This window comes from Aulonocara sp. 'chitande type north' Nkhata Bay, linkage group LG13 (genome assembly GCF_057382095.1).
Source record: "Aulonocara sp. 'chitande type north' Nkhata Bay isolate Kocher_YH1m ecotype deep benthic linkage group LG13, A_spYH_male_GT1.1, whole genome shotgun sequence".
Classification (NCBI taxonomy): Eukaryota; Metazoa; Chordata; class Actinopteri; order Cichliformes; family Cichlidae; genus Aulonocara; species Aulonocara sp. 'chitande type north' Nkhata Bay.
The window spans coordinates 31,923,527-31,941,569 of NC_141356.1; the positions used below are offsets into that span (position 1 = coordinate 31,923,527).

General features: G+C 42.3%; 2 protein-coding genes and 1 long non-coding RNA gene across 3 annotated transcripts; all 3 read left to right on the forward strand.

The window, feature by feature from the left end:
* Positions 1 to 2,485: 2,485 nt before the first annotated feature.
* On the forward strand, positions 2,486 to 4,385 carry LOC147316472 (uncharacterized). Its single transcript, XM_086259965.1, has 3 exons — positions 2,486 to 2,642; positions 3,178 to 3,429; positions 4,102 to 4,385. The coding sequence occupies exons 1-3, from the start codon at positions 2,606 to 2,608 to the stop codon at positions 4,134 to 4,136; spliced, it is 324 nt and encodes a 107-aa protein (XP_086116091.1). The 5' UTR covers positions 2,486 to 2,605; the 3' UTR covers positions 4,137 to 4,385.
* Positions 4,386 to 9,995: 5,610 nt separating this feature from the next.
* Positions 9,996 to 12,085, forward strand: LOC147316473 (uncharacterized). The gene is made up of 3 exons (XR_015124334.1): positions 9,996 to 10,129; positions 11,334 to 11,525; positions 11,848 to 12,085. It is a non-coding gene; the product is annotated as an uncharacterized LOC147316473 (long non-coding RNA).
* A 3,235-nt stretch (positions 12,086 to 15,320) lies between these two features.
* Positions 15,321 to 17,689, forward strand: LOC147316474 (uncharacterized). Its single transcript, XM_086259968.1, has 3 exons — positions 15,321 to 15,461; positions 16,183 to 16,494; positions 16,627 to 17,689. The coding sequence occupies exons 1-3, from the start codon at positions 15,425 to 15,427 to the stop codon at positions 16,677 to 16,679; spliced, it is 402 nt and encodes a 133-aa protein (XP_086116094.1). The 5' UTR covers positions 15,321 to 15,424; the 3' UTR covers positions 16,680 to 17,689.
* Positions 17,690 to 18,043: the final 354 nt, after the last annotated feature.

The following is an 18,043-nucleotide window of genomic DNA, read 5'->3' on the forward strand; positions in this document are numbered from 1 at the left end:
TCTGGTGTCTTAACATTAAATCAGCAAATTATTATTTTACATTTTTTCTTCATATTGAACTTTATTTCAGTTTAGAAATTTTATTTCATCATTTTTTAAATTATGAATCTATATCATCTTTTTTATTATTGTGTTGATTTGAATTTTAAATAGTAATTTAATTGTAACTGATGCTTTGATCTGCACTTTTCTTGGACTTTGAGTTTGAGTTTTGACCCAGAACATAAACTTCTGTAAAACTGTGATTTTTATAAATTGTCTTCACAGTAGAGTTTTTGCAGATTGCTGAACCTCGGCTCTTCTTTACTTCTGAAAAACTCTGAGATCCTCTTTTCAGACCCGATCATGTGACCGACCTGCTGAGCTGCTGAACGTTCCCAGTGTTTGGGAATGCAGTTCTATTTTCAGTTAGTTTATTGTCTGCTCTTTGTTTCCTGACCTGATTAAGCTTTGTGTTCCAGATTTACTGGATGTTTTCAGGTGCAGCGATGTGTCGGTATGTTCCAGTCTGCAGGGCGTTCCTCACGAGTATTTTTACTTCTTGCTGATGATCGCGTGAAACTGTCACTTAACGAAAGAGAAACCTGTTTCTCTGCAGAGCAGCTGATGGGTGTTTCTGTCACAAAGTGGCAGTTGAAGAAACTCCTCGCTAATTTTTAAAAGTCAAGATTAACTGAGTTTAAACAATAAAGAAACATATAGCAGGAAAAACAGCAAACGACTAAAACCATTTGATACTGCCAGTCACAATCTGTTTATGAAACTCACACGTTTTCATCTTTCTGAAGAAGCTGTTATGATTTAATGTGGATTTAATCATAACAGTGTATACCAAAGATCTGCTGAGCTTGAATCCTCTGTAGGAGTCCCACAAGGCTCCATACTTGGGCCACTTTTGCTGCACTGTGAAGATCTACACAACACACGTAGAAAAGTTAATATAGACCAAATGTTTCCAGACGACACAGAAAAGGTTGCCTACTTGTTTCTGCTGTTCTGTATAAGGACTAAACCTCAACTAGTTTCAGTTCAGGTACCTCGTGGGAGCTCACATCTGTGTCCTTACAGTGGATGGTGGGATGCAAACACTGTCCCTTCTTATGTAGATGCACTCACAGATACTTTTTTCTCTAATTCAAATGTTATTTGTGAAGAAGTTCATGAAGTCATTACTAGTTAACGTTAAAGGGATTGTTGGCTCAAAAGAGCTCTGACTGTTTGTCAGCCTGGCTACAGAGCTGAAGAGAAACCTGGGGTTGTTCTTATTCTTCAATCAGTGATGAATAGTAAGATGTTCTGGCTTTGCGGAGGGCTTTCTTATAAAGCAGCAAACTATTTCTCCAGGCTAAATGATGATCCTCTAAATTTGTGACACGCCATTTCCTCTCCAGCTTACGAGTCTTTTGCTTTAGGCTACGTGATGGAGAATTATACCACGGAGTCAGGTACTTCTGATTAGAGACCTTAGTTTTCACAGGAGCTACAGTATCCAGAGTCGTACGTAGTGAGGAGGTGAAATTATTAACAAGATAATCGACCTCTGTTGGAGTAGCGTTCAGATAGCTGCTCTGCTCTATGTTGGTACAGGGCATTGAAGATGATAACAGTGGGTGGATTATATTCTTAAACTTAGTTGCAGCGCTTTCAGAAAGACATCTACTTTGATAAACGTCTACTCTCCACTGCTGTGTAATCAATTATTGTAAATGTAAATGTTATTAGGAAATGATCAGACAGGAGAGGGTTTTCAGGAATGTTAAATGTTTTGGATTTTATATTATGTTATCTTATTATGCTAGTTTGAGATTTTGAGTTTTAGTCTCAAAATGTGGACTAACATGAATATATATTTATATATTTCAAATTTAAAAATGTTGTTTTTATCTCATTTTTAAAAAAAAATTTATTACTGAAGACGTGAAATTATGTTGCTTGAATTGCTTCCATTATGTTGACTCCTGTAAATGAGCTAATAAGATCAACATGAACATGTTGCGCGTAAAAGGCTGCAGGTGAGTTTGTCCTGTCACCTGGTTTCCATGGTTACTGTAAACTAATGTGGAAAGGCGTTCAACAACAGCTGGGCAGGTGCAGTCCAACCCATAAACCATCTGCTAAGAGCAACACCTGGATTCAGAAGCCAATCACGTACCCGACACACACACGCACACACACACACTGACACACACACACTGACGCATACACACACACACACACACACACACACACAGTCCTTCCTGCTGTGTCCTGATGCAGTTCTATGAAAGCAGGTTTTTATTATGAGCATTAATAATAAAGCTTGTTATTGTCACTTAAATATGCAGACACACCCCTCATTGTTTTTAGAGCAAGTAGGTGATGCTCATAGTATCGGCGTAGCTCTGACCGCAGGCGATGTGACTTTTACATGTGGAGCTCCTCACCGTCACTCTTCAACTGCCGCCTGGGTTCACACCAACATGATTGGTCCTGTGTGGCAGCCACACCTGATTCCTCAGCAGGGCGGGAACGGCTCTCGTACCACATCACCTGAGGGGACGAGCGCACCCGCGTGTATAAGACCGAAGCTTCGGCATCCACAGACACACTCCAGACAGCAGCAGTCATGGACGGGATTGCTCGTACTGCAGGACAGCAAGCCGGTGAGTTTGGTTTAAATGTTATTTTAAAAAGAGAAGAGTTTTTATTCTGCTGTCTGCAACAGCTTCAAACCTCAGGCCGTTTATTTCTAAAGATGCACAATCAGAAGCTAAAGGCAAAGATTTTAATATGTTATGAAAGAATGTGCACTTTTTTCTTTTTATCATTAGATCGTGTTTCAAACATTTTAAAGTTGGGACGTTTTTGTAGAGTCAAACTTACTCGCATCATATTTGACATCATGTTTCATACACACAGCTCAATGATAACCATGACGACAAAGAGCATAACTTTACTCATGGATCAAGTTTAAAAACAAAGATGAGAGAAAAATGTCAGACAGATGATCAGACACAGAAACTACAGAACTATTAAATAAAACAGGTTCCATTCAAACATGAACATATTTAATAAATCATTTAAAGCAGAATCAGTTCAACAGTTTTAGCAAAAATTATAAAAATACAAAAAGAAAAGGAAAGATGATAAAAAGATGACATCAGTGAGGACGTCCTCTAATAAATCATTACTGTGCAGGTAAGGTGGTGGAAGGTGCCGTGAAGAAGGCCTTGGGTGGAAACAAGCAGCAGGAGGGTGAGCAGAAGAAGGAAGGAGGAGGAGGAGGAGGAGGAGGCTTCGGCGTGGGAGATGTCCTCAAACTGGCCGGTGGAAACAAGAATGAGGATCAAGGAGGAGCAGGAGGAGGAGGAGGAGGAGGCTTCGGCGTGGGAGACGTCCTCAAACTGGCCGGTGGAAACAAGAATGAGGATCAAGGAGGAGCAGGAGGAGGTGAGCGCTGTCTAACTTCCTTTTCGTTTCCTCCTGTAACTGTGAAGCTCACAGCTACGGCAAAGCAACAGCTGTCACATGATGTGGATGTGATAAGATCCCAGCTGTGCCAGGATCTGTAACAGCATCCTTTTCTTACTTTAAAGTGAAACAACTTTAAAACTGATCTTATGTTGTGCAGGTTAATTTGCACTTCATGACCAGCAGTGGATCACAAACCTTAATAAATGACAGCACAATGCAGTTTCCTCATAAACGATAGACCACAGGAAACATGCCAAACATTTAAACTAACTAAAGACTCATTTTGAGTTTGGTAGCAGCTGAACATGTTTTCTGTGGGTTTATGAAATCGTTGCATCCCAGCTGTTAAAAAATTCAACATGTGAACAATAAAAACGTCCTCTGAGTTCCTCCTGACACATTCTTTAGCAGTCTGCCTACACTCAACATAAGAGCTGTAGAAGTTTCCTCCACACGCAAGCAAAAGTCAAGCAGTTTGTGTATCAGACTGTAAACATTTGTTTCTGCTGCAGTTTTAACATGGGAGTCTATGGAGACTGACTCACTGCTGCCCCTGCCGGACACTAGAGAAACTGCAGGTTTTGGCCCCGGCTGTTGATGTCTTTTCACATTCAGTGTCTTTTATTAATCGGATCCTTTTTCTCTCAGGTATGGGGAACGCTCTCGGGGGGCTCTTTAAGTAGGAAGCCAGAGGTCCAGATTCTCCTGCAGCCTCCTCAAACCTCCGTCTGCAGCCGCCTGAGATGAAAGTGTCCAACCGAACTGATGGGAAACTGCTTCTCTGAAAATGTGTATATTCATATATGTTCATTGGTTTAAAGGAAATCCTGAATGAGAGATCTTTTATTGGGAATACTTTAAAATAAGTGCTTCTGAAATGTACACAAGGTAAAAAAAAATTATGTGAAAATGAAATAAACTTGTTCAAATAACATGGATGATGATGTGGTTTTATTCATTTGAAGGTGTTTTTAATCTGGGTTCATGGAGAGACATCACTCCTAATATGCTGCTAAGTGTGTGGATGTAGAGGGGGTGCATGGGGTGGAGTGATTGTGTGGTTACATAATTACACAAACAGAATGAATTAAATGTGTGATGCAGTAATACAATACCCACCTGTGTCACTCCTGCAATGCTCTCTTACATGTCAGCACCCAGCAGTTAATTATTTCACGATTAAATGCTAAACTTTAATAGCAGGCTTGTACAAAGTGAGATAGAGTCAGACCCACTGAGGAGGGTTTCACTTTCTCTCTTCTTTATAACTGACCCTTGTTTTCTCTCTCTCAGCTCCTTGTCTCAGAGTGGGAGGGATTTGAAGCACAAAGGGAGGAGCTTGTCGTTTGGTTGGCTGATATGGATGTCCACCTGAGTGAGGTTGACCAGCTGACAGGAAACACCTGTGAAAAAACTGAAACAACTGCAGGTGTGGGCTTGTTTTGATATGATACAAACGTCAGAGACATGGTCCTAAACTGGACTAACAAAGGACAACGAGTCCAACATGAAACTAACCTCACATAATGCTGAAGTTCATTGATCATTTTAATCAAAAACGTTGTTTTTTACTGAACATGCAAACATCTGCTGGTGAAAATGTTATTTTATTGGTCTGTTATGAAGCTGTTGCTATTTCTAATGTGTTTTTATCACTTTTTGACGTTTTATTAATTAACCAATACATGTATTCATTGTGTTATCTATAGATATAGTATTTATGTTTTTATTTATAGTGTAGTAAAGAATTTTATTTATTACTGTTTAAAACACTAATATGTGACATTTATGAGTAGTGATGTTGTGCTGAGGGTTAAAATGTCTTTTTGTCTTTTTGTATACTGCAAACTGGCAATAAACCATTAAAACATGTCTGTGCTGTGCTCGTATTTATTTTACCCTAGCCAAGACAATTCCATTTATGATGCATTTTATTTTGAAAGATTTAAAATGGTTCTTTGAATAACCACTCAAGTTTCTTTAAAATGATTCTGTAAAGAACCATTTTAAAAAGGTTCTTCAAAAACCATTAAAGGTTCCCCAACGACCCGTTTCTTGATGGTTCTTTGGGGAACCTTTGAAGGTTCTTCTACGGCATCAGTCTAAAGGACCACTTTTGGTTCCAGTTGACACCTTTATTTTTCTGAGTGCAGTCCTCTTCAGTGTATTCCGCTTTGCTTCCTTTGTCTGGTTATGTCTGATCATTCCCAGCTGTTCCTCTCGTTGTCCTGCCTGTGTTGGTGTTTCTCCTGCTGTCATTCTCTCCAACGTTCAGCTTTTCTCTCGTCCTTTGTCTCAGGTTGCATGTTTCTCGTTACCAGTTTAGGTTTTTCTTAGTTTATGTCACTACCATTCTCTACTTTTGTTTGCACTTCATCCAGCCTGTAAATAAAGCTCACTCACAGGACGCCAGTCGTCAGTGCCTGCACTTGGTTCCTTCAGCATCCGTGACAAAATCATTGTTTTTTATACTTGGTGAGCCACAACCACAGAGTCCAAGCTCCACTTTCTGTCTCGTTTCTTAGGTGCTCTACTTCATTTGCTCCAAGAATATATTTATATGTGTGAGGCAGACCGTGTGATGATGAGAGAGAGCGGACCAAGCGCAGACAAACGGAGGCGTAGGCGGAGCTTAAACTGAGAGCAAGTCTTTATTCGGAGGCTCAACAAAAACACAACAAAGCTGAAACCAGGAGCAGCTAAACAAAAGAACACGAGGAACATGGAAAACATTACAAAAACCTTACAACCATGAGCAAAGACATCGAGGAGGAGGAGGAGGGGACACGGCTGACGACGAAGACGATCCGACAGAGAAGAGAGGGAAGCACACACACAGGGAGACGAGGAAACGGCAGCTGAGACTAATCAGACGAGACTCAAAACTCAAAGCACTGACTCTTCGCCTCCTTCATGTTCACGGTGGATCATAGATGTTATGCAGTAACTTCAACTGGAAAAGATGAGATGCTCCGTCAAAGGAGCCACGTCCAGCTTTCACACTAACTGGCAAACATTTCTGACATTTATTGGCAAATGGAAAGATGGACAATAGCTGCCTCCTCCACAGTGTGTCTGTACATGTCAAGTTTATATAAGTCGTTCTGCCTTTTTTGTTTTTTCTTTCTTTTCCTTCTGGCAGATGGGACGGTTTCAGTTTATGAGCAGTGTGTCCCTCTGCTTGTATGTTTATTTGTTGTTGTGACTGTATAAAAATCTCTTTCAATAAAAAGACCTCGATTAAAAAAAAAACTGCGAAACTCTCCAAAATACAACAGGAAACACACGAGCGTGGAGACAAGGAGGAGGCACACAGGAGCACCTAAACACTAGAAATAATAAACAAATAACCAGAAACTCAAACGATGAGTTTTAATAACACGGAGTCGTTCTGTACCATGACAGTGTCGGTGTTTTACAGAAAGGTTCTACGTTTAGATGTTGGTAAGATCTCCTGAGCGAATTTGAAATGCATGAATATAGTAAAGCTTTCTGTAAACCAATGAACTTCCATTTTCCCTCCATCATCACCGGTTTGACTAAACGCTACTTGTACTCTCGCTGTCACAGACGGAGGTCAGAGGTCCGCCATGCTCCTGTCAAGGACCCCTGACGATGACACACTGCCTCACCGACAACAACAAGGCAGCAGTTGAAGATCTCGCGGCCTCAGCCAGACATTCCCACCCTCACTGTATGTTTGTTCTCCCATCGCCCCAACCAAGTCGTCACCAGGTGGTGATGACGACTTGACCCACGTGTCCAAAACATACAGCTGCAGATCCGATGGTATGATTACAAAATCCTGGTGCCGCATGCAAATATGAACACCTTTATCCTTCAACACGGTGTTCAATGTGTGGTTAGCACAGAGGTCCAATAACAGAACACCACTCGTGTTCACACTGGGCCGTTTCTCCCATTCAAACCTGTCCAGGTCACACTCGTGCCCACACAAGTGTTGAAGTCCCTCAGCAGAACGATGGAGCACCTCCATGAGGACGCTCTGAGCTGCTGTGTGGCACACAGACACAGACGCCAGTCAAAGACCTGTTCCACGTAGCTTCTCTGCGTCTGCTCTTTAGATTCTTCCGGTTTTATTTTGCTCAGTCTCATCACCAGCTCAAGGAAGGCCTGGAGTTTTCTATCAGTCGTGGATTAAGACTGCATAAGGCTGGAGGATGACTACTGCTCATCTTACAGACCTCCTTTACAGCCAACTCAGTCATTCTATTGGATTCCCTCCAGAATCCGGCGCGTATCATAGGGACACGGAAGGTCAGCTTTCGTATTCCTGTGGGACACCTCGGGACATGACAAATCATCGGTATGTTACGCGTTGGGAATGAGAACGGTCTCCCTCAGCACACCTCTGCAGCTTATTGAATCACTGCACCCACAACAGGTGCAGACGTGGAAACCATGGTTCTACCTGTCAGGCAGAAATGTTTCCCCACGTGCTCGACTGACCAACCCCTCGAGCAGCAGCTGTTGCTTTAATATAACATTTTGATAATATTCCTGCACGCTCGCAACGTTCCTATTCACCACCGAACAAAAAGGCTGCATGTCCTGAACGATCCAGCAATAAACAAGTTTGTGCATCTGCCCATAATGTTTACAGAGAGGGAACAGGAAGGTCGGACCCGTCACCGGTGGTTACAGCGATGTGATATGAATATAATTAAATATCTTGTAGAACACAAGCTACAGATATCACAAAGATCACGGGTCTGGCAAAATTGTAAAGTAGCTTGAAATGTTGTGACTTCTTAACAAGAACAACATCAAGACTGGAGCAATTTCTATCCAATCACCTGGTTTCCGTGGTTACTTAACCCACTTTTATTTGTGAAGCAAACAAAGAGAGGCGTTCAGTGACAGCAGGGCGGCTACAGTCAAACCCATAAATGTTAATCACTTGCCCGGAGCAACACCTGGATTCTGCAGCCAATCAGACACCGGATTATCCTTGGCGCCTCCATCGAGAGAAGAGCGTGAATCGACCGGTCTGACAGGTCAATAAACAACAACGAGCTTCGCAGAAACTGACAAGTGAACTCACACTGCGTTACTCCCCAAAAGGTTTCAGATTATAAAACGTGAGGCAGGCTGCACGTTTACCCTGATCACACATCTGTCTCTAGATGTTCAAACCAACACCAGGATGTGACTGAGTCCTCGCTGTGTTCACACGCTGACCGATTCCCGAGAGCTGTGAGGCAATCCTGCAAACAGCAGAAGATCCCAGTTTGGCTTCCAGCATGTTGTTTGTATCCCAGTGAAACAAACAACAAACTGCGAGATAAATGTAGGTCTCTGAGGTCACGGTGTACATGTGGACAGCTTCTGTTTCACTTGTTTGTTGTCTCTTTGTTTTCGTTGTTTGACCTTTTGAAATAAATCTTTGAGTTTCCATCAACGAACTGAGGCCTGGGATGTTGCAGGTACCCACGTGATGATGTCCTGTTGACCTGATTAACCCCGGAGTCCTGTGAAAAAGCTCTTTGTCAACGAGCTTATTATGAACATAAATAATACAGCGTGACTCATGCAGGGCTTTTAGAACACACACACACACACACAGAGCAGGAGACTCTTCACATTTGTCAAAACATGAAGATTCAGTCACTTCAGCTCTGCCGTGTTAAACACTGAGTCATTACGAAGTTTCGTCGGCTGGAGCATCGTTGGGATGAGCCTGAAGCTCATCAACTCCACCCTGCAGGGCAGCGGAGCTCCTCCCTCAGACTGCGTCAGCCATAGAGGAGCTTCAGCTGCATATTAACTCCTCATTCGGTCTCAGGGAGCACACCTGCCACCTGTCAGGCAGAAGAGCCCAAACAGATCTCTGCATTTCACCTACAAAACCTTATTATTATGTTACGTTGTGTTTTTTTGTCACACTGTCACTTTGTTGCTCTTGTTTGCACATTTGCACGTGCACTTTGCTGTCTCTTAACAAAAAAAAGTCTTCCTTAGATAGTTAGATAGTTTTTGTTCATTTATGTTAGGCCAGTCTGTCTTGCCTCTGCTAGCCAGCTAACTAGGCCTCTTAGTTAGCTAGTTTAGTGTTTTCTGTTAATTTATGTTGCATGTAGCACCTTGGTCCCGGAGGAACGTTGTTTCGCTTCACTGTGTACTAACTGTACATGGTTGAAGTGACAATAAAGCCAACTTGACTTGACTCATGCTGTTTTGCTCACATTCATAGTCTACAAATGATTTATGAGCGAGGTTTGCACTCGTCTCTCATCTAGAGGAAACTGTTCCGTCACCTGTTGGACTCCCACCATCACAGGTGTATTCCACCTCAGTGCTGCCATCTTCTCAAATTACCGTTCCTGTTTGAGCAGGTCTTTTATTAAAAGTCTGAAGTAACCAACCACAACAGCAGTTGTCGTGAGCTGACACTGTATACATAATATAATAGATAAATGATGCTGCCGCCTGGCCTCAAACCTGTGTGACAGGTCAGCCCTGTGCGGCAGCCTCACCTCAGCAGGGCGGGAGGGGCGCTCGTATCCCGTCACCTGAGGGGACGAGCGCACCCTCCTGTATAAGACAGATGCTTCAGCATCCACAAACACACTCCGGGCGGCAGCAGTCATGGCAGACTTCGGTGGCAAACCCGGGGGAAATGATGGGATTGCGCGTGCTTTGGGACAGCAAGCCGGTGAGTTTGAGGAAAATCTCTCAGATTTCATCAGCTTTAAATATTATTTCAAAGAAGAGAAGAGTTTTTATTCTGCTGTCTGCAACAGCTTCAAACCTCAGAGAGTTTCCTTCAAAAGGTTCAAAGTATGAAGCTAAAATGAAAGATTTTTAATTAGGTCATAACAGTTGAGTTGAATCTCTTCATTAGAAATGTAAACTTACGACCTCTGTTTATTTTGATGTTTCATTCTATTATCATGATTATGATTATCTTACTTTTTCTGTGGTTATCTAAACTGTCCACGCTTTTTAAAATCCTTTTGCTCTTTAAGCAAAAACAGAAAAATGGATAAAATGTTGTGTGGCGATCAGCTGACTGAGCACTCACACTTTAGTTCAGACTCACAACCAGGAAGCGATAACACTGTCTGATACTAAATCACAGACTTTATGAATGAGCAGTCATTTCATTTTCAGCCTGCAGTAAAAAAAATTTAAATATTTAACGTAATTTTTGGACTTTGTTGAGAAGACGAGGTGTGCAACAACATCGATGCAAACACCAACACCGACAGTTCCCCGGTTTGTCCGTCCACATTCCTGCGTGAAACTGACAGGAATTTCCACACGGCCGTGTCGGTGAGGGCGGCCTTGTTTACAGTGCAATCAATCATGTTGTCATAGAAACGTCAATGCAAAGTAAGTGTAATTATCGCACTCGGCCGTCGTTGTTCAGCCTGTTCTGCAAACTCAGCCGCTGAAGCTCAGGGAGCAGACACGAAGCACAGCAGGTACACGCCCACGTCACGCACGCCCACACCGCCCATCAGGTACTGCAGACACAAAAAGAGGAAACTGGTCCACGCGTACCCTTCCACAGCAACGCTAACGTGAGGCCAGAAGCTTTAGAGAGCGAGCTGAGGCCACCAGCTCCAACCTAGCTGCTCAGCATGTCTCCAAAAGTAGGGTCACCACAAACTAGCAGCACTACACGCACAGACACGGTTCACCTTTCAGCGGCCGTGGCTCCTGTTTCTTCCCTCTGCCTTCCCTGACCTTTCTTCCATCTGTGGCTGTGGAGCTGTGTCGGCAGGTTGCAGATGGCCAAGTACAGATGAAATAGCTCACGCTGAAAGTAGAAATAAGCAGTAATAATCAGTACATATAAATGTGATGGTGAGAGCCCTTCAGGTGAGGATGCCTAAACGCTGTTTGTTGTGCAGGTAAGGTGGTGGAGGGTGCAGTGAAGAAGGGCATGAGTGCATACGCACAGAAGGGGCAGAAGGGTGGCCAGAAGGGTGAGAAGAAGAAGGAAGGAGGAGGAGGAGGAGGAGGAGGTCTCAACATCGATGACGTGCTGTCATTCGACGGTGGAAACAAAAACGAGGGTCAGGGAGGTGGAGGAGGTGGAGGAGGTGAGCGCTGCCTAATGGAGCAGCATTTTTAAACATTTTGTGTTTACATGTGACTTGGCATCGTGCAGGATGAAAGCAGAAAGCTGATTTAGACCAAATATTTAAATTTGATATGATTTCATTTTGAATTTGATGGCACCCTGTCACGTTATCATCCAAAAAAATCAAACCTGTACAGGTGTTATGAAAGAGGAAAATATCCACAGAGGTCAGTGTGTGGGAGTCGACTCGCTGCTGCCTCTGCTGGACGTGGGAGGAACTGCAGCTTCAGAGACGGCTCCATCTGTGTTTGTCTGATATTAATTTCTCGTTTCTCTCTCAGGTCTGGGGAACGTCGTTGGCGGGTTATTTAAATAGAAAACCTCCTTCAGCCCCATCAAACCTCCACCTGCAGCCTCCTGAGATGACTACATCATATCATGTTTGCTGTGTTTTATCTTCTTTCACTTCATGTTCAGCAGAAAATTCAAATTCTTCCGTCTGATTGTTTTATGATTATTATCATTATATTGTTTGTCCTGCCTTAATAAACAGGCACAATTAAAAGAGCTTTGTCACCAGTGTGCATTACTTCCTGCTTTATTTGTTTAGTCAGATTTAAGCAGTGTCCCAAATCAGGGTCTGCATCCTCCTGAGGCCGCATCTGTAGGCCGATTACGTCACAGCGACATGACGAAGGCTGCTCCAAATGCGGCCGATAAATGCGTCCTTCATTTCCCCGGATTTGAAGGATGGCTCAGGTGTACAGACTGAGGGACCCACTGCTGCACATCATCTGTGAGGCTTTGCAGCCCTGATGATCCACCAGGACAAACTCAGCAGTGTGTGAGGAAGAGGAGGAGGAAGAGCCAGCAGCAGCTGACAGATGGAGAGAATAGACAGACTGTTCCCTGTTTGTGAAGGACTGCTAGGAAAGTTTAACATAACTGTCTGTGCTGAATCAGTCTTATTAGGTAATGTTCAAATAATGTGATCATCCCAGTGTTTTCAGTGTGGGAGAAAGTACTCAGAGTACTCAGGGCCTTCAAGCTACACACTATGAAAGGCAGCAACAAGTTTAATGTTCAGAAACCTAAAGTCTGTATCAGCAGCAGAATGGAGCTAAAATAAATGTTGGTTTCAGTTCTATGAAGCTTTGAGTATTTTGGATCAGTAGCTGCTGTGTTTGTTGCATCATATTGCTGTAACTGTTTATATGCTTTATATATTCTGAGCTAAGTTGATCTATAGTGTTACATCATATTCTATAAGGATGTTATGTGTTTGTAGACTTTCTGCCCAGTTTGACCCATTTAGCAGACGTCAGCCTGTTTAAGGCTCTGATATCTATTCTGTGTGACTTAAAGAATAATCCTTTAATTGTCCCACAGGGGGAGATTTGGTTGTAACAACAGCAATAAAAACAAATATACAAACAAACAGGACACAGAACAGAAACATACACTTTTTTTTTTTAATATTTACATCAAAGACCATAGTTACCAAAAACAGAGTACTGTACAGTTATTAAAATTAAATACAGATAAGAGGCAAACCCAGGCTGTAGTGTGAATTGGTTAAAGCAGTTATGACATGGTCTGATTTTCTCACCCAATACAGGAATATTTCATATATCAGTCGACTCTTCATTCTATCAGACACAGTTATCACAGCTCCTACATTTGCTTTTTACACATATATGTAAGCACTGAGCCAAATTTAGTGATGCCAACATATTAAAAGAACAATATTTGTCTCTTATATATATAACACATCTGTATACACACTGTCAAAGATACTTACTTGTCTTTGAGTGAAGATTTAAGGTGAGGAAATATAAATAACTGCAGCTTGAATCTTTACTGAAGCTCAGTATTAGACACAGAGTTCAAGCTCACTGCTGTAATAACTAATTAGGACAGAGGCCTTAGACCTCCTGTCCTAATTTCCTCTCCTTTCTATTATTGTACGATCTTCTGTACGATATAAAGCGCCAATATAAATTCCAATTAGTTGAAGAGATCAAAGCATTATTCAGGTTATTAAGTTTAAGTAAAATATTCTAATACGCTGTGAAAAGACTTAAACGTTATAGACTTCATCTGTGTAAACAAGCTTTTTTGTGAACTCAAAAATAAGCCTGTTTTCAGCTTTGTGACCTTTTTACGTAGCCTAATGCTCTCCAAATTCAGGGGCAGCATGCTTCAAAGGACCCGACCCACCTGGTCCACGTAGGACGGGTCCTTCAAAGGCCGGGTAGGCCAGAAGTGCGGAAGCGTAGAGCTGCCACCCAGGCAAAAGAAAAATACAAGTGTATCACGTTATAACGTGAAAGGTTTATTGTTCTAACAAGATACTTTTCCTGTTTGTACAATATAATATTTATATTGTACGAACGTGATAATTATGTATATTGTAATAACGTGATATTATGTTGTTCAAACAGGAAAAGTATCTTGTTAGAACAATAAACCTTTCACGTTATAACGTGATACACTTGTATTTTTCTTTTGCCTGGGTGGCAGCTCTACGCTTCCGTACAGAAGTGAGTGGCCTACCCGGCCTACTGAAATTATCCATTGAATTAGCTAAGTAATTCCTAAATGCGTGTAGATTAAATAAAATTATTTTACCTGGATGTGATTGTCTCTGATGAGTCTAAGGTACCAAACATGCCGGTGACAACGATAAAGTTTTTCCAGCTCCTCGAGAATGAAAAATGTACAAAACAACGGAGCGACATTTCTGGGTCAATTTTAAAGTTTTCATGCTGTGGCGCTAGTGACCGGACAAAAAGCGCCACAGCGCACACTGTTAAACCTGGCACCTGGCAGACACACCCACCAGGCCTGAAGAACCGGTGCTCTGTCACACCCACACACACACCTATACACAAACACATGGAAACAAAGGGCAGCAGCACCAAAAATACACATGCTTATTCAAAATCCCTGGATCCTTCAGACCCAGGCCGGTGACACCGGCTCCTGTCATGTTCCTGCTCGCTCGTGGCGTTCAGCTGAGCAGCTGTTGCTGTCGGTACCTATGTCGCGGCCAAAACTCAGGAGAACGAGGGTTCTCAATTGCAGCTCCGATGCTTCCCCTCCATATTAGACAAGCGTCATCAGTGCAGGTCTTTAAATCCAGATTGAAAACCTATTTTTATTCCCGGCTTTTAACTCTGTAGGAAACTGACACCTTTCTTCTCAGTTTTATTGTATGTTTAATTTTGCTTGTTGTGTTGATTTGTGTTGTTCAGCACTTTGGTCTGCCTGCTGTGTTTTTAAAGTGCTATACAAATAAACGATGATGTTGAAATATTAAAGGTAAAAATATTAATGCTGCAGTAGAATATTCCGACTGCTACAGGTGTTGAACTTTGAGCTCATTTTAAATACTTCATATATTCTGTTTATGCATCATATTCTATAAATCATGTGTTTACATGACACGCAGCACAATCACGTGTGGATGTCCACATATCTACGAAATCCGCTGAAAAGGCTCAAGCTGTGTGGGAAATGGTTAACCGTTGGGATCTACAGGGTTATTAAAATGTAAATGAAAAATGAAGCACTGGCAAAAAAAAGTCAACAGGCTGTAAAGTAAAAGAGTAAAATGTCTGTGACAGCGCTGTGGGACACGGGGACACGGGGAGAGGACAGCGCTTTACTTTTAGATTTGTCCTGCTGGGACACCACTGCTCCAAACGAATGCACAAAACCATCACCGCAGCACAACAAACAGCAGTTCAGCTGTCAGAACCACACTCTGTGTTTTACATTTCTGTGAGGTCACAGCAGGTGGAACAGGTCGAGCTGGTCTGCAAACACACCTGAGAGGTGTCACCGGCTCCAGTCTCACCTCCACCTGCCTGAGAAGGGAAACGTCTCCTCACAGCAACACAGAAAATCACAGACATGGACAAACTGGCCGGGATTGTCGGGAAAAAAGTGGGTGAGTGCAAAAACAGTAATAATGATAAATGGAAAAGAAGTGAAGCTGATTCGTTTTTCTGCTCCTGCTTTGATTGGTGGAGCAGGCGGAGCTGCAGTCAGGTGGAAACTCAAACTTAAGTTTTTTTAGTTGAGCTGATGCACAGACAACAGTAACAACAACTCTTTCAGTGTGCGCTCAAATACTGGACTCAACAGGACAGCTTTTTTCATAATGCTCAGACACATCACAGACCCTGATTCGCTTTGATGGAGAGAAACACAAATAACAGTTTAATTCTTTTATCTTTAATAGTTTTGATATTTTCATGTTCAAGCATTGTCTCAGATTTCAATGTGTGAAAAATACTTTTACAGCTTACATGACAAAGTCGAGACTGGACAACCTTTCTAAACCAGTACGATACACAGTGACATTGCAAACATGCTCACTGTGATCTCACAAGTTCAAGTGAGATCATCTTTTCAAAGATGGCCTCCGGAGCTGGAAAATATAGTTGGAAAATTACTCTCGTTGGGTTCAGCTGAGTGATTATTACTGATTATCAGTATTAACAGTTACCTGGCATGGTTTAACATCCATAAAGCCTTTATACGAGTCGCAGTGGGACAACACCTGATTCTGCGGCTATAAAGGAAACTGAGGAAGAGGAACAGGAAGTGGAAGTGCAGGAAAGAACGTCGTGTATACCCATTATTTTAAACTTGTGCTTTTCGTACAGGAGATGCGGTGGAGGGTGCGGTGAAGGGCGCTCTGCATTTAGGGAACAAAGACAAAGACAAGAATAAGAAGAAAGGTGGAGGAGGAATCTTCTCACGGACAGGAGGCGACAAGGACAAAAAGAAGGAGGTGGACAAGGGCGAAGACAAAGGAGGACTCTTCAACAGAGAGGACGAATATGAGAAGGAGCGGAAGTCCGGATTCAAGGGTCTCTTCACTGAAGGGCCGCTCCCTGAAGCTGGCGGTGGTGGCGGAGCAGCGATGGAAGGAGAAGGTGAAGAAAAACCACAAAGTGCTTCTGCCAACGATGGGGGTACGTATGAGGAGCAGGACTGCACATCGCTCCGTCACACTGAAGCCTCTTTGTATATGGCAACCTCGGAAGTGTACAAGCTGTGCCGCTGAATGGATTCGTTCATAATGTCTCACTTTTGGTTCTTCTCAGATTTGCTGGATGATCTTTTCGAATTGGCTGAAGAAACATCTCAAGGAAACTAAAACAGGAAGCTGTAAAGCACATCCCGACCCCCGAGGAATCAACTCCCACTCCTGAATAAAGACTAAAAAAAAAATCCACTTTTTTGTCCGTCTTTCAGAAACGCACAGCTTCAGGCAGATAACTCGTAAGCTGGAAAGGAAATGGCGTGCCACAAACCATTAGAGGAAAAATGACCAATAATCATCCCACAGATGTAATATTATCTACAGCTACTCTTAGTACCATTGATGTTAAGTTAGACTCTTTTTCTCCAATTGATCTTTCTGAGTTAACTTCAATAATTACTTCCTCCAAACCATCAACGTGTCTTTTAGACCCCATTCCTACAAAACTGCTCAAAGAAGTCCTGCCATTAATTAATGCTTCGATCTTAAATATGATCAACCTATCTCTAATAATCAGCATTTAATCATTTGTTATTATTAGAGCTGTCAGCATTAACATGGATCAATCCAACCAATCACAGCAGATGGCCCCGCCCCTCCCTGAGCCTGGTTCTGCCGGAGGTTTCTTCCTGTTAAAAGGGAGTTTTTCCTTCCCACTGTTGCCAGAGTGCTGCTCATAGGGGGTCATATGATTGTTGGGTAATAAAAACTAAAATGCTTGAACATGGACTTTAAATACATTCATTTATTGTTTCTGGTTTGGTTGTCCTTTAATATTGAATAAATTAAATGAATAAATTAGTTATGTGGAATTATTACTCTGGTCAAACAGAGTCTCTGAGGTAGCTCATCACACACATAAATAATCCATTTCTATGAACTGATCTAAATGTGAGGAGAAAATACCTGAAACGTTGCACAGGTTTGGTATGACAGTCTACCTGTGACACAGGTGACCAATCAATGACCTTTCTGTGACCTGATGGGGGGTCGTGAATATATGTAATACATGAATACATAAATTAGATGTATAACAAAAAAATAATTATAAAATATGTAATATATGTATATATTGTAAGGCAGACCCTACAATAGTACATACAGAGAAAAACCCAACAATCATATGACCCCCTATGAGCAGCACTTTGGCGACAGTGGGAAGGAAAAACTCCCTTTTAACAGGAAGAAACCTCTGGCAGAACCAGGCTCAGGGAGGGGCGGGGCCATCTGCTGTGATTGGTTGGGGTGAGAGAAGGAAGACAGGATACAGACATGCTGTGGAAGAGAGACAGAGATTAATAACAGATATGATTCAATGCAGAGAGGTCTGTTAATACATAGTGAGTGAGAAAGGTGACTGGAAAGGAAAAACTCAATGCATCATGGGAATCCCCGGCAGCCTACGTCTATTGCAGCATAACTAAGGGAGGATTCAGGGTCACCTGGTCCAGCCCTAACTATATGCTTTAGCAAAAAGG

Excerpts from the sequence above, each read along its gene's own strand:
- LOC147316474 (XM_086259968.1), top strand. The coding sequence starts at position 15,425 with ATGGACAAACTGGCCGGGATTGTCGGGAAAAAAGTGG. Across the intron at positions 15,462-16,182 it reads GATTGTCGGGAAAAAAGTGG|GAGATGCGGTGGAGGGTGCG; the intron begins GTGAGTGCAAAA and ends CTTTTCGTACAG. Across the intron at positions 16,495-16,626 it reads TGCTTCTGCCAACGATGGGG|ATTTGCTGGATGATCTTTTC; the intron begins GTACGTATGAGG and ends GGTTCTTCTCAG.
- LOC147316472 (XM_086259965.1), top strand. The coding sequence starts at position 2,606 with ATGGACGGGATTGCTCGTACTGCAGGACAGCAAGCCG. Across the intron at positions 2,643-3,177 it reads TACTGCAGGACAGCAAGCCG|GTAAGGTGGTGGAAGGTGCC; the intron begins GTGAGTTTGGTT and ends ATTACTGTGCAG. Across the intron at positions 3,430-4,101 it reads TCAAGGAGGAGCAGGAGGAG|GTATGGGGAACGCTCTCGGG; the intron begins GTGAGCGCTGTC and ends TTTTTCTCTCAG.